The sequence below is a fragment of the Bidens hawaiensis genome, unplaced genomic scaffold (assembly GCF_021521415.1).
Source record: "Bidens hawaiensis isolate Kalapana, Puna unplaced genomic scaffold, B.hawaiensis_p1.1 tig00020951_1, whole genome shotgun sequence".
Classification (NCBI taxonomy): Eukaryota; Viridiplantae; Streptophyta; class Magnoliopsida; order Asterales; family Asteraceae; genus Bidens; species Bidens hawaiensis.
Genome location: NW_027493238.1, coordinates 124,316 through 141,147, shown reverse-complemented (window position 1 = coordinate 141,147; position 16,832 = coordinate 124,316). Strand labels below are relative to the sequence as shown.

The window sequence follows — 16,832 nt, the reverse complement described above, 5'->3', positions numbered from 1 at the left end:
ATATCGCTCTAGAAAAGTGGGCAGTTTGCTACGACAATTTACGTAGGAAAATGGTCACAATCTTTCGACAAAATCTTTTTATAGGAAACTCTTAGGAAAAGGTTTTGTTATTTATAAAAAAGTATATATTTTGAGTTTACGAACTTTACCAGCCTTTCAACTCTCACTTTTATTTTTAGATACAACTAATCAGTCTACCTTTCTACCGAACATTTGAAAAACATAAATCAGTCAAACAAGAATACTAAAATAAACTTTCCCAAATACTTGATAAAATACTTTCTTTCAAGAAAACTATTTTCGCCATGCAATGTTAAGATAATGATGCGAGTTTATAGCAATCATTCCTCTCATATCAATAACTCAAAGCAAATTTATAATGTGTTTGCTTTTATGTTAATTGGTTGTTTAGCACATAAAGTAAAAGTTTATTTTTTGGGTAAACAAGATGTGTAATCCTGCATTATCATTTGTTTATATATTTTTGGTTTTCTAATGATGATAATGTTGGCTGTTTTCCTTAGTTATTGTCAGAATATATATCTTGACTTTGTTCTTGTTGTTCTTGCCATGTCATTGGTACTCCATGATCAGCTTGATGCTCAGGCTGGTTTATAATTTGTTGATTCATGTGTCCACAACTATCAGTGTCCTGTAATTACACAGTTTTCTGCACTTTGTTTGATAAACCTGAGAGCATTGAAAACTTTTACTATACGTACATTCATATAGGGGATGTTTCCAATGAGAACCTCATTTAACTCGAAAACTCGTCATGAAATCCATTTCTAAACACTATTTTTAAAAGTTCGCAAAAGATTAATAAAGTAAAAATGTATGAAAAAATAAAAAATAAAATATTATATGTTATAAGTGGTTTTCATGAGTATTTTAATGGTTTTTATTTGACCCTTCCTCATACGTATGACACTATGATAAACTTAAAAGTGAATGATATGGCTCGAGAAAACTAATTATCCAAGGATACACATAATGTTTTAGTTAAATTTTTGAAGATTTAAAACTTACCTTGTTGTAGAGTTCCACGTTTTGTTGATGTATCAAGCTCCCCTATGTGATTAAGCAAGCAAAAACACAAATCTAGTTTTAGAATATTGCGGAAACAATTTGTTTTCATGTAGAAGTATATAAATTGAAAACCTTTTGGGTCAGCTCTTGTATCTCTTTGATTAAGATTTCTTCCTGGATATCATTTAGAACAGATCAAGACGCATGGACGGAAGTTAAAATCTAGTAATCTGTTTTCATTTTATAAAGTATAGAAGTAGAAAGGCAATTTAAACCTTAATTAATTAGTTGTGGCATGTGTCTTTGTTGGGATTTTAAACCTCAACCAAAAATTTAAACCAACAGTTAGCTAAATGTAAGGAAAGAAACAATACGACAAGACTAATCCAGAAATGAAAAACTTGAGTCTACTCATCAAAACACCCCTATCATTAACAAGGCTAAACACCCGTTTACCAGGGGTTTTGCGATTCACGATATCACATGGGCTAGATGACTGTTTACTTGGTAACACCTACGGTAGGTTCCCATTTAAATGGTATTGTTTTACACCGGTTAAAAGTAGAAACGACTAATCGTACAAAGGGGGAGTGCATGCATTACACCCTAAGGATGCTCAATGACCGATGACTAACAGTGGGATTCTATTAGTCAAGGTCCGTTAGTAGAAATATCTTAAAAGATGAGATCGCCAGCAAACATTTCGTTAGTTAGAACTATTATTTGCCAACAGTCAACAATTGTGATTATTTAAATTCAAATTTCCATTAAAATATTAGTTGTAGTTCACCCTTCAATTAATTTATATAAAGCAAACAAACCGAACAGGAATTTTAACCCACCTATAATATTGTAAATTGTTTTTACATGTATGAAAATAAAACAGAGAGAAGTCAGTTCTAAACCCTATTTATGTGTTTTCAGTCTTCATGCACAATAACACTAACACCGGAAAGGCAATTTAAAATTTCAAACCCTAGTTTCTTATGATTACCACAGATAATCACAATAAAACCCTACTTTTTGCAGTTTCTATGTGTTCTTATATCGGTGAAACTTTGAACCTTGGTTGTTATATTCTTTCAGTTTTATGAAAAATTTGGATGTGAACAATCCTAGTTTCAGTGTTAATTAAGTTCATGCAAAATTAAAAGCAACCCGAACAACATACACATTTATTTTAATTGTTCTTAAGTAATCAAAAGGCAAAGCACTCTTTAATTATACCTTCTTCAAACGAATACATTGTAGGCTCGTTTCCAACTGGTTCTCTAGTTTTTGCAGGTCTTCAACACCCATGTTGCTGACTTCTATTCCCATCACCTGCCTAATATTAAGCATGAAGCTAGCATTTTCATTTAAAGTATTGAAAACTGAATTAAGATGAATCATATTGCTAAGCTCTTTAGTCATTGATAAACTATGATCATGAGTAACAACATATATACCAGCTCAATATTGGGATTAATTTAGATAGATTACAGCTCCGATCCAATGAAAGCTAGCTTTAAAAAATGAGTATAAACATACATACCGATGAGTCTCTTGCAAGGTCTCTAACTGTTGCCTTAGCGCCGTTGCTTCCATTTGCCAAAACTAGCAATTGCATGCAAATTATATGAGATGCACAAAATAACTATTCAGTATTTAGTTACCACAAGATTATAATCACGGTATCAACATAACAGATGCTGAAGTTTCTTTAATTAACATCAAAAGTTTGTAAAATACTAGATTGTTTTAGGCCATTTTTCTTTTGCATCATGTGTTCAATTCATAATTGACGTATACTTGACGAATTGACGTTGATTTATATCTTAAAAATAGTAAATTGGAACGACCATTAAGATGGAGAATGAGGGTAGTTGTACCTTAACTTCTGACATAGAAGTCAACAGCTGATTGCTTCCATCTTTTGTTCTATTATAGCGTTGGATCACTGAATTCATGCTGAATTACCAGATAATCAAACCTCTTTAATCAGCAAAGCCAAAAAGCATGCATGTGAGGAACAATCTTATGATCAAAGATCGATTTTATCAAACCACAATGAAATACTATTAATAAACAAAAATATATATATACAGTTGTACGTTAATATAATTTGCTAATATAATCTAATAAATCGCAGAACAAGAAACCTAATCATTTTGTTGTAATTTTAGTGTTATCAATTCATTTAGGTAACGGAGATTAACTTAACATCAAAGAGAAGTCTGAATTAGCTTCGTTATGATCAGTTCGGAGGTGCGGGTTACACGCACACATGAATAAAGGAAGTCCAGTGGGAGCAGAACCGAGCTCACTTTTTATTTGTGTAACCATAAATCTATTTTAATGTGTATTCATGATGTCACACATGAACTCATATATGCCATGAGTATCATCGTATTCAATTCTTCGCAACTTTCTTCCACTTGTGTCATTCCATCTTCTTGAGTCTTGAATGGTCCGCATCCGAGTGAGGTAACATGAATCACTTCTATTTCTCTTTTTCTGCAACTTGTTAGTAATATAATCTCGGACGCCATGCCTTCATAATCCTTGCATCCATTTTCTTCTTGTACACCTATAATAGAAAGTTCTTTTTCTTGATGCTTCAGATCTATAAAAATCTCATGTTTTTTTCTTTTATTATTGTGCTATCTTTAACTTCAACTATACAATTTCTCTTCTTGCAACATTCACCAAGTATATCACTTTTGCCAACTCCTCATTATCTTCTTTATCTATGGTAATTACCATTAAGAGTGTCGGTTCCTTGTCTTATTTCACAAATTTAGATTCTTCTTGTGCTCGTTCTTCACCAGGACGTACAATTAGTTCACGTGTCCAAACTTGTGACAATTGTAACACTTTATATCACTCAAATCTCTTTCAAATATGCTTTGGGTCTCTTGGGTATTTCCTTCTTCTACCATAGCTACCATTAATGTTTATGAACCTATTGCGTGACATATTTCCTTTTCTTTCTTCTTGGGAATGACTTTCTTCTTTTTCACCTTCTTCTGTAAACATTTCCTTATGTCAATTTTCTTGTGATAGATTAAGGGGGTGTTTGTTTTTTCTTCAAACATCTTCAAGGGAGTTAATGTCTGCACGCGCGCAGACATTACCCTTGAAGACTGTTTGTTTTTTTTCTTAAAACAGATCTTAAGTTATCTTCTTTCATCTTAAAAGAAAAGCAAAGAAATCTTGCTTAAAACATCTTCGCAAAAAAATCATACTCTTATCCCTTTGAAGCCACCCTCTCATCCACTCCTCCCACCACCGTCCGCCACCACCACCCACCGTACGCCACCACCACCATCCCCCACTGCCACCGTCCACCACCATCCACCGCCACTACCCACCGTCCGCCGCCACTACCAGCATCCACCACCACTACCCATCGTCCGCCACCACCACCACCACCACCATCCATCACAGCCACCACCAATCACCACCGTCCACCACCTACCACAACCGTTCATCACCACCACCACCCACTGTCGGACGCCATCACCGTCAACTACCACCGTCCACCACCCACCAAAACCGTCCATTACCACCACCCACTGTCCACCACCACCATCCATCGCCACTACCCACCGTCCGCCGCCACAATTTTATTATTATATTTTCTATGTAACTTGAATAAATGACTTCTATCTTGTGAGATAAGTTTGACAGTTATGCAGACAGTATCAGCTTATAAAAACAAACAGTCTTATATTTTCAGCTTGCAGATCTTCAGACCACATCTTCAGTTGCAGACATGAAAACAGATGAAATCAGCTTGCAGACAGTTTATGTCTGCAAAAACAAACAGCACCTAAGCCTTTCTCTCTCACGATTTTAAAATCACCTGTCATGTCCTAAGTTGTTTACTTGGCGTGAGAACCTATCTTGACTATCTCAAGGCCTCCCTTTCTTGAGGTTTTCTATTCCTCGTATGCCTTTAGTTTTCAAAAATCTTCGTTTATTGTCACATCATCCAAGTTGGTGCGTTGTGTTATAGATGCAACAACCTGGACAAACTGAGTAGGTACAAAATCTAGAAGTTTCCGTACAAGAAATGGTTGATCCAAAGACTTTCCCAATTCACTCGCTTTAGTGACATAGGTATTAGTTTTCTTCGTGAAGGCGTATGTCGTCTCATCTTCCTTCATTTGCTTCAGTTGAAATTCTATCATCAATGATTGCAAACGAGCCTTCCGCGCCCTTTCGGCACCGATGTGTCGTTTCTTCAACGTTTCCCGTACTTCTTTTGCCATGTTGCAGCTTGCCGCTTGCAATATTACATCTAGGTTCGCAATCGTTGTGTTTCTGTAGTAGGTTCCATCATTTCCCAAAAACCATTCACCTCAAGAAATGATCTTTATTTGAATGCCCAAACCGTATAATTTGTTGATTTCAGTATAGAACATTGTTAATAGGATAATGATCCTATTGTTTGTGTGTAACAAGTGCGTTGTTTGTGTATGTACCTTCCAAATATTCTGGCATACTTTCTTCACGTAGAACTTTCACTTTGATTGGCTAGAGTTTACAAGAACCGTATAGATATCTTAACTACTATACAAAATCTAAAAAAAAGATTCAAAAAATTAGTTTGGACACCTGAAATTGTCTTTATCAACTAAACTGAGAAATCCTTTTGTAGCTCCCAAACGACTGAATCTAACGCGCGAACGGATTTTGCATTTGATAAACGTTTGAGACGGATGCGGTAAATCACACGACAGAACATAAATAATATAAAGATAAAATAAAGAAACAATCTCGTTGTCAGTTAAAGAGATATATTAATAAACGAACCGTTCCCACCCAAGGTGACCTCCGCTTGGGTGGGTGAGCTACACCATGAGAAAACACACATACAATAATACATAAAACTCCTATTTATAGCCTAACACCATATCTTCTAGAAGCCTTATCCTATTGAAGCCAAACACGCGTGTCGAAGACCTCGTTTTGTGTCTGGTTTTCTCGACGACATGATTATTAACTTGACCCTAAATATATAACGGGTTTCGTAATTTGATATTGCAATTCACAATTTTTGGCCTTACACCTTTTTCAGCCTTGTATCAATTTCCTCTTGAAACAACGTTATATGAACTGACTTTATTCAAACAAACCAAACTAGCCCCTTTATCTCCTTCTCTATTTAAACTCCCAACAAGCTCTACTAGTTTATTCGATCTAATCATGACCCGTTATCGTGTTCCTCGTTTTCGGTTTAAACACCAACAATCTTTCCTTGTTTTTGGCCTTCAACCAAAATCGCATCCCTTGTTCTTTTCTTTCTCGGTTCTATGATCACTAAATGCAAACTAGCCACTACCGCTATCAATTGTTCTTCTGCCTTTGTACTTCATGTAAATCGCTACTAATCTTCGGTAACCGTCTCCTACAACAACCTATTTTGTTGTTACGATATTCTTGTTTGACTTTTTAAAGAGCCTAATGCTCTAATACCATTTGTTGCCTAGAATCTCTCTTGAAGAAACACACAACAACAATTAAAAGAAGTGGAGAATTAGAGAATTGAATCAGCAAAAACTTTGATTATAATGTTGATTATGATACAATGTGAATCTGATACGTTGTTCTTGACATCGTCGCCCTATTATACATCATGAACCATTATGTTCGTTTAGGGTTGTGTCGCTTCAAACACCCCATATAGATCAACACATCAACTTGGTAGTTACCAAGCTTGATCTATTACAATTTACAAACTGAACACAATCTATACTATATAATAAATAAAGGTTTCTAAATGTCACATGTCATCTCCATGGTGATCCTTATAAAATTTTCCCTCATCTCTCTTATATTAAATACATTTCTCTTTCTTATTAATAATTTTTTATTTCATTGTTTTTCTTTTTAATATTTCATTTTCTCTTTTTAATAATTATTTCTTGATTTAAAAATTTAATACCACCATAAATATATTATTTTGTTTTATATTATATTATTGGATAAAGAGACAAGATTAATATAAAATTTAATTTCAATAAATTTTAACTTATACTATTAAATATATATGATAAATACTAAATTGCAAGTTTTTTCTTTCAAACCCTTAAAAGACAAATTCACTATTGATGTATTGTTAATGTATATGTTAATTTAAATGAGCGGGTTTTTTTTACCGGTTAAAGTATCAAGCATGATTCAGGTTAAAACAGTTATGATTCGAATGAGTTTCGGTCCACGGGTTGGTTTAAAAATAGAGACATTTACAACTTTTTATAATTGAAAATTTAATCAACCCATCATTTATGTTAAGTTCATCATCTAAAAAATCCACAAAAATATATAAAACACTAGACTACATGCATGTTTTGGTTTTCAGGAGGATAAAACAACTTTTTACCTTAGAAATACAAATGTTAAACATTAACACACTGTTAATCAGATAATAAATTGATTTTGTATTTCCTTATATTATTAAAGATTTCAAAAATATAGATTTATTTAGTGAACGAGTTATACTTGCACAAAAAAGTGAGTTCATTCAAGAAATTAGCAAATATTTGCAATCCATGTTTCCAAGAGATAAAAAAATATTACCATTATTCAGATGATATATATCAGACATAAAACAATACATTACAAGAAAATATTAGTTCTTAATGGCTTCAAAATCTAATATTGTCATGTCATAGGTTAATCCTGAAAGACGATGTTCAAGTGATGATGCTTAATCTATGCAATGAAACTAAAATACATGTGAAAGTACAATATGATAATCTGTAACATCCCGAATTTCAAATAATAATATTTTATAAAATAATATAAGAGGGAAAGAGATGTAGGCTAATAAGAGAATTAATCATGGACTAAAAAGGAAAGATGGACCTTAGGTCCATGGGCTTAAGGGGGTATAAATACCCCTTAAACCCTAAATCTTTCCATTTCCATCCATCTTATCCATCTTATTCTCTCTACACGTCCATAACACACACAAACCCTTCCCTATTTACGGCCGAGAGAGAAAAAGAGAGATCCAAGACCAAATCCAAGCCGAATACCAATAGATATTGATTACACAAGCTAGATAAAAGATAAAGGTTGATAAACAAGTCAAGCCGTAGCCTATTTGCCGTATAAAGGTATGTCCTTGATCTTAAAACTTACGTTTTTATGAACGGATAGCCATGAAACTTGAACGTAGACTAGATCGGATCTAGATAAAACATAAATTAACAACTTGATGATTAAAATAGACGTAATATACTCATGGCTAGATACGGTTCATGAAGGAAACCCTAGATCTAGCCTAAAACGTGTTAAAAGTGTAAAGATCCAAGCTTTATGCTAGAAATGGACTAGATCTTGATAATGGGATGTTAACAGGTGTAAAATGGTTAAGGAAACTGGAAATAGGAAGTTAAAAATGTGATTTTTAGACTGATTAATCATTTCTCGAGCCTGGACTGGGTGCATGGCTAGGAAATCCGAGTTAAAAACATCATACATGAGTTTTCGGTCAACATGAGAACCTGGTCATTAGGAGATCTCGGTCAACGAGAGTTCTCGATCAAGGGGGTTCTCGGCCATGAGAGTTCTCGGTCAACATACGAGTTCTCGGTCAAAGTTGATGATTTCGGTCAATGATCTCGGTCCCAAGTGTTCTCGGTCACGAGTTCTTGGCTGAGTTCTTAGTCCTTAAGTTCTCGGCCAGTTAGTGACTCGAGGTGGACTTTGGGCCTGGCCAGTTAGGCCCAGTTACTTAATGAACAGATGGGCCAGATTTAGCTAAGTCCACTGGATGCTGAGCCCATTATCTTAAACTTAACAAATAAGCCCAACTTAGGGAATAAATTAAAATGTTAATGGAAAATGTGTTAAGACAGTTAATGTGTTAAGGCAGCTTAACCCCAGCCAGGGGCTCTGCCCCTTGGACCCCGCTAGGGGCTGCCGCCCCTAGAACCCCGCTGCCAGGGGCGCTGCCCCCGGACCCCCGTTCGTTGTGGGTTATATAAAGATAGAAATACGTTATGAGTAGTAATAGTTAATTGATACATGTAAATATTATATAGCTAGCCGTGCACAACTCAAGAAACGGATTACGATTAACGGTGAACGTAACCGCATTCATGTGAGTTTCAAGCCTCATTCCTTGTTATGTTATCGGGGCTGTGTGCATACTCGATGTGTTTGTTAATACATTTATCCTAAGTGATAAGTGTATGCCATATGTGATATATGTGATAGATATGAATGATTGCTTGTTGGTACGTGAACGATCTTTGGATATTGCGCGTACTGTTAGGTTGCAAATAAAGATATGAATGTTATATATGGATGATGTATGATCGTTATGAACGAATGCTTGCCGGGGCGTGAACGATCTTCGGATATTGCACGTACTGACAAGGAGTATGATTGTTAAATGAATGATGTGAAGAACGCCTAGAGTGTTCTTACGATATGATGTAATTATTGTATATGCGAAGTAAGTGTATGCAGGTACAGGAATGGTATGTGAGTTCTACGTCTGACGCAGTAAGTTAGGATGGCAAATCCCTCTAACTTCCGTTGGGCTTAGACTTGGCATGTGATGGCGTAGTTAAGGACTGTGGGCCTTATACGTGATATAGATGATAGATGAGAACGTAGTTAAGGACTGTGGACCTTATACGTAATTTAGATAGGAGTCAGCATAGGAAAGGACTGTGGACCTTATACGTGTTGTAATTGTATTGTGGTAGCATAGGGGAGGACTGTGGACCTCGTACGTGCTATGAATTAGGTTGCAACATAGGGAGGGACTGTGGACCTTGTACGTGTTGTTAATGTAGGATGGTATAGGGAAGGACTGCGGACCTTACACGTACCATAAAAGGTGAGCATAGGTAAGGACTGCGGACCTTTTTCGTGTTCACGACCTTGAGTATAGGTATAGACGGTGGACTATGAACATACTCTCAGTGTACTTAGGTAAGTGATAGTAGTAAGTATGTATGCAGAACAGAAGAGTAACTAGTTAAGTATGAGTATGTATCTTCGGATACGTAAGTAAGTATGATGAGTCCGTCCAATCATTTAAATTAAGTTAATTAAGTTCTTATATTAAGTACCAAATATAACAGAGGAAGCAGAAAATGTGAAAGAATGGAAAAAAGACATGAAAAAATATCAGTTCATATTTAATAACCATTTGCTTTATATTAGTCAATTGGCGAAGGCCAGTATATACCTTGGTGCATTAATACAGATTATCAATATATATTATTATCAAATTTCTTTACTGAGTAGTTTTCTTTATCCTATTAAGAGGATAGCAAATTAGTATTAGTATAACTAATATAATAATGTTATTTAATTAGAGGCTATGCAAAAAGTATATATCACGAGGATTTTAGGTATACTTTGCGTTACTTTCATCTACGTTCAGGTCATAAGAAACAGACACATTTGGTCCTACTTCACCTAAAAATATCCATTAAATTCTCAAACCATGTTAAAACTAGGAATCTAAATGTTAAAACAGACACATTTGAATTTTTTTTGGTAATTGTTACTTTTTTTTCAATTTTAGATGACTCTAAATGGAATTATATATTTAAGTTAGGCCATGTTCCTACAATTAAAGTATACATATAATAACCTAAAAGCCACATAGGCTTCTTGTGTATGGATTGACCAATAATTTATCTACATGAATATAAAAACTTTGAATAACTTTTAGCAAGAGGCTTTATAGTCACTATCAAATGATTTTTTTTCCTCATAACTATTTGAGCATACTCAGTACGTTAATTTACATACTCAATAATAAGGTTCTGCAATTTTTTGATAAAGAGAAATATAAACACTTCCTCTTGTCATGGATGGGAACCTAAAGTAATAGTACATTTAGTGAGAACACAAGAATATATTTTTAGTATAGAAATTAAATTGAAGATAGAAAATTCACACCGTTAGCATATATATAGACTTCTTAATCTCGTAAGTGGCAATTAAAGATCTATATTAACCAAATACCAAGTTCAATCGATTGAAACACTATGACCTAAAGTAGTATACCTAGATAGATTCATAAAAATATTTGTTCTTCAAATAATAAGATCAAAGTACCTGGTGGTGGAGAATTCAGAGAGCTTGCCGGTGGTGGAGAATATGATGACTCCAACTTGAGCATCACATAAAATGGAAATCTCTTTTGCTTTCTTCAACAACCCATTTCTTCTCTTGGAGAATGTCACCTGCCTACTGCTTGTGTCCTCAATCCTTCTGATAGCAATCTTTCCTGATCTTCCCATCTCTAGGGTTTCTTGATTCTCACAGAGAAATAGACTGAGATATTGATGAAGTAAAATAAAGGTGTAAATGTTTAGGTTATAGGGCAAAGAAAACATTAATATATACTCAAGTGGGAAGAAAGATTAAGGAGTGTCTTAGGTATATAATGGGTTATTATTTAATTTGGTGCCATCCAGGGTGTAATTAGATCCTACGTGGTTAACCCATATGTGTATATGTTCCCATAGCCGTGGATAGTACTATAGTAGTATACCTTTTTATTTTATTTGGTACTAGGTAGGTATTCTAATGAAGCATATATATTGTAAATTGTAAATAAACGTTGAGTTAACCCATAATTTAATACACGTTCATAATTCATTCATTTATCATATATGATTATGATTATTGCTTAGGTTATAAGATTTTCTAGTCAAGCACAAGTTCGAATTCTTAGATCGTCTCCAACGCACAATGTTTACAAACCCCACATCAGTCACCACATCAAATTCCTAACTTCATTTAAACACATTTTTTTCTTTCAAAAGAAAACATCCACAAACCTATATACTAAGTTCTTGACTATGATATGATTGCAATATACAAATTCAAATCCAAATACATTATATTTGTTGTAATTGTTGAGAATTAAATATAACTAGAACTCTTGATTAGTTTACTAAGTCATTTTAGTGCTTAAAAGGTAAATATTTTAAGGGTGTAATTCTCATATACCGCCAATAAGCATATAATGATTGTGATAAAGTACGTACAAGAATGTTAGAATTTGGATTGAAAATAAACAACTATTAACAAATTCTTTGAACATGATATTGAAAATGATAAAGTTTATGTGACAAAACTCTTGAAAATGCATTCACATACATGGTTGATAAACATAGAAGGAATTCCATGACGGGCTTGTAAATGCATAAAACATAGGAATTAAAAGATCAAGAAATATATTATATGAAGTTAACAAGTTCTGTATATGAACTAGATTGTCACACCCCAGACCACGGCCTAGGCGTATGACACACATGTTGGTACATCAATTGTAATTTATTGAAAATCAGAGGTTTGCAACGAAAAATAATAATTACATTAAATTTATATAAGACGAGATTTAAAATACTTGTCAATGCTACAAAAGATGTGTTTACTTATTATTACATATTTAAAAGTTTTTTTTAAAAAAACAAGTTTTATCCGAGCCATTGGATAACAAAGCACTTCGAGCATTCCAAGCTCCTATTCTTGATTATCTACAAAAATTTTTAGAAAATACGTCAGCAACACATGCTGGTGAATAAGCTGACGCATAAAATATTTTATTTTACAGATTACCCCTTGAGACATATAGGTCCGGCCCATCGTGGCTTAAGAATAATCAAGTCTTAAAAACAAAACACAATTATAAATTCAACTTCACACAAGACACACAAGCAAACACCGCAGCGTTCGACATTACTTAGGTGCCATCCGTATACACATGATCATCCCCACTCGGACGTAACTTAGGTCCGGCCCATCGTGGCGGATGCTCATGACCAGGTGTGGCGCGGTGTGCCACCTACTTTTTACCACATATGTAAGGATCCAAACAAACGTACACGACAACTTGAGAGCTATCGATTACTTTTGTTTATAATGTTTTAGACATACGTAATCTCATGTAATCATTTATTTAATTGACTCGATTAATACAAGTTTAATAAGTTGGGCATATTCACCTTTTCAATGGATCAGCTTCAATACACTGATCGGTCTTTTCCTTTCTTTGCTATCTACAAGCATAGCCTTTTATTAGTACCGGATCTTTAATCTGGCTTAAGACCTTAAGTCTCTTTTTATAATTTTTACCTCGATTATATTTTCTTTTTATGAACATTTAGTTCAAAGCATCTTTTCTTTATTTTAAACCTTTAGTTTAAAAATATTATTTCTTTCTTTTATAAGTTAAACCTTTAGTTTCACTTATTTACTTTTCTTAAACACTACGTTTCTTCTTCTTCAAAAAACTTATACATTTCTTTTCTTTATTATTTAAGAATAATAATAAACTTTAATTACAGTTATAACAAAGAATCATATTATAATCACATTTCTTTCTTTTATAATCTTTGTTACGTTTTCTTTTGTTATTTTGGAGGTATCGAGTATATCCTCAACCTACAGTTTTAAGCCTTTAATATTTTATTATTATTTTATTCGGGTATTATGCCTACCTTGGTTGGCTTATAGAAACCCTAGTTACTTGGTAGCACTTCGACGCCACTTTGTTTTTTCGAGCTTTCTTGATAAATACACCTTTGGCAAGCAAATCGAGGCACACCAAATCTTCACAATACGTCGACACACACTTCAAGGCGGGTCGTCGGATCTTCTCGGATCGGCACACACTTTGAGATAACTTCGTCGAGTTATGGCACGAATATCGAGGAAACTTCGGTTTTATGGCACGGTTTTCAAGAAGAGTTGGCACGAACTTCGAGTTTGTGAGAGAGGGATATTTAGAGAGAGAAAGTGAGTTGTGAAGGTGTGGGTTGAGAAGTGAGGGTTGGAGCCCTATTTATAGGCCCTGATCCGGTGACCCATCGCGATATGCAATGGGTCTTGCAAAGGATCCATCGCGTAGCGCGATGGGTTGCTGGATCCTTTTATTAATATTTTATTAGATCGCGATACGCGATGGGCCTAGGGGAAGGCCGTCGCGTATCGCGACTAGGCTTGATGACACAACTTGTAGGTTTGCCACGTGGCGGATACTGTGCCATGTGGTGACACGTGGCAGACGGTGTGCCACGTGTGGACACGTGTCGGGACACTTGTCAACACATGTCAGACCATATCATCGCGATACGCGATGATGTTGGTACTTTCGGGTATCGCTTATCGCCCACCGCCCAAATCTTGGGTTCTGGAATAAGCCCTTCGCGATACGCGATGGGCTTTCCATCTGATTCGTCGCGTATCGCGATGGGACATGAAAACAGATTTTACATTTTTGGTCCTTTGACTTTAGAAACTTCGTATTTTTGATCCATTGTTTTCACAATACAAGCCAAGTTAAATGTGATATGATCCACTCAATGATTATCTCGAAGAATAGAGATAATACATGTAATCGGTCCATATATGTTTATTAAATTAACAATATTATATCTTACAAGATAAAACGTTGTATCTTATGAAGAGATCAAAACGAGTTTCAAACTACTAAAGAAGTAACTTGAAATGAAAAATGGTATTACATATTTATGATTTGGTGTGCCAATCAAGCATTTGTATACTAATATTTATATCCGTCGGTTGAATCCAGAAGCTGTATGAACATTTTAATATGGACAAAGTCCATCATCAAAGTAACATAATTAAATGGAGTTATTGAATAAATGTTTCCTTATAGTACATATGGCTGGATATATCACTTATTTAAAGTCATCATAAACGTATAGATTGCATCTAACGAATTAATTGGAATAGAGTTAAACAAATGCTTTGATGCCGTTAAGGTAAAAATAATACAAGTTTGTATTTTTATTAAACGAACGGACAAGTTTTGTTACTCTTGTAGACGCAAAGAACGTAACACAACATACAACATGGTTGTGGATCTTATGATATCTTTTTACTAGAGAAGCACCAAAACTCTCATATAAAGATAATAAAATATTAATAGGCATAAAAATTCCACATTAAAATATCAAACGGTAAATAATTGTCTACCCATTTTTAGAAACTTTCATAAAAGGTCTCAACCTGTCACATAAACTAAAGTGTATCTAAATAGGCTTTAAAACACGATGGTGGTAATGCCGGTATTTGTTGATGTCGGGAGAGAGATAGATATGTCATCGATTGAACACACAGAGAGATGAATAAAATATTCTCATATTATGAATACCAAAACCAATAATGCAATCTACAAACCTTCAGGAAAATGTAAACAAATCTATGAGGGGATCAAAAAATTAACAAATAATATACATGCTAATATGCTTATTACTAATTACACACCAACAAGTGAAGTACTAGTAGCTTCATCAATCTCCACCGATAAAAATCAACTTTTATCTGAATTGTTTAAGGCAAATTTCTTTTATCTTTTAAGACTCAAACCCAAAAAACTTCAAGTGTTTAATATATCTATTAGGAATGAGCTCGATACTGTACCGGTACCGGTATCGAAATATTTGAATATTCGGTTTGATACCGGTAGGGACAAACGGTGCCGGTATTGAAGGAAAAATTTGAGAAATACCGTTATCGTACCGATCCAAAGCTCAAAACTTTGATACCGATGATATCAAATCGATATCGAATTTGCTCATCCCTAGTGTCTACCGCTTGAGTACCAACCAAGACCTTCACCTGTTTTTTATGTACTTCGCAAATGATTTTTTTATAATATATTTTTCTCCAAAAAGTTTCTTTCTAAATCTTGATTATTGTATCATTTAGATATAAAGTACTAGAAAATATTTGGGAATTTTGCAATCAAAAAAGCGCACGTGAAGATGTCTCGCTAGTCGGAGAGATGACAATTATAATGTCTAATTTACCCTGGAGTTTACATGTTTTTAAATTATTTAAAGTGTTTCATTTAAAAAAAAAAAACTTAAAAGATATCAACACACGCCAATGATCCCGTCCAAATGCTTGAGGTGAGACACCCATATATAACATTTAAAAAGATGGGGTTTTGAGTTCAAGTATCATATTTGACAAAATATGGATTTCAGGTTGGGTCGAGAGTTTTCTCATCTATGGTGGGTTTCCTCCTGAATGTGGTATTCGATATTCGGAGAATAATGGGATGTCTGTTAATGATCCAAATGGCCGTTTAAAGGGGAAAAAAAGACATACACACACTCGCCTCTTCTTCATTGAATGCTGCCGGCTATGAATGGAACAAGTTCCTTTCGCAACCAGATTCAACCAATAACCCGTATATTAAGTATCAAATAAAATCTAGCAGGACTAGTACTTCAATCAACATGGAAAAACTCCAATATATTAACGGATCTAGTGTGTCCAATTCAATACATAAAAAGTTCAGTGAAAAATTTTAACTATCATACGCACAGCTTTTATGACATCCATAGTATTGGAATATGGATGTTATATTCGTGTATCATTTGTGTGTGTCATCTCCCTTTTCATGTTGCCATACATCCATGATCCCCCATAAGAGTTTTATGGGATTGGAATAACCTAGCTGTTAGTGTGTAATTATTCTCTACACAAGTAAATACTAGTTTTAATCTTCACGCTTTCTCCTTCTCAAAGAAATCAGAGCTTCATTCTTTGTCTCCGTCGTTCATTCGGTTGTTGCAGGTAAGCTGCTTACTTAATTTCTAGGGTTTGTGTGTTGTGTTTCGCTTATCGGATTTTCCATCTTCTTTAGGCTTTTTTATCTAAGTTTGCTGACCCAAAATTAAAGGTTCTACTTGTCGAATTGATGCTCTATTAGGTCAAATATAAACCTTATTTTGCTTCTGTTCCCTTCTCTAAGTTTGTTCATAAATAAATTGAAGGTTTGGTTGTAGAATTGA

General features: G+C 34.4%; 1 protein-coding gene across 1 annotated transcript; it reads right to left on the bottom strand.

Moving 5' to 3' along the window:
• Positions 1-2,250: 2,250 nt before the first annotated feature.
• Positions 2,251-11,584, bottom strand: LOC143562378 (MADS-box transcription factor 23-like). Its single transcript, XM_077050199.1, has 4 exons — positions 11,110-11,584; positions 2,901-2,979; positions 2,564-2,625; positions 2,251-2,356 (listed from the first exon to the last, which is right to left on the bottom strand). Exons 1-4 carry the CDS (start codon positions 11,388-11,390, stop codon positions 2,251-2,253), a joined length of 528 nt encoding a protein of 175 aa, XP_076906314.1. The 5' UTR covers positions 11,391-11,584.
• Positions 11,585-16,832: the final 5,248 nt, after the last annotated feature.

What these genes read in the sequence shown, in the direction of transcription:
- LOC143562378 (XM_077050199.1), bottom strand. Translation starts at nt 11,390, where the DNA reads ATGTTTTCTTTGCCCTATAACCTAAACATTTACACCTTTATTTTACTT. An exon ending in CTTCTATGTCAGAAGTTAAG is followed by an intron (nt 2,626 to 2,900) that starts GTACAACTACCC and finishes TGCAATTGCTAG; the next exon opens with TTTTGGCAAATGGAAGCAAC. An exon ending in ACCTTGCAAGAGACTCATCG is followed by an intron (nt 2,357 to 2,563) that starts GTATGTATGTTT and finishes GCTTAATATTAG; the next exon opens with GCAGGTGATGGGAATAGAAG.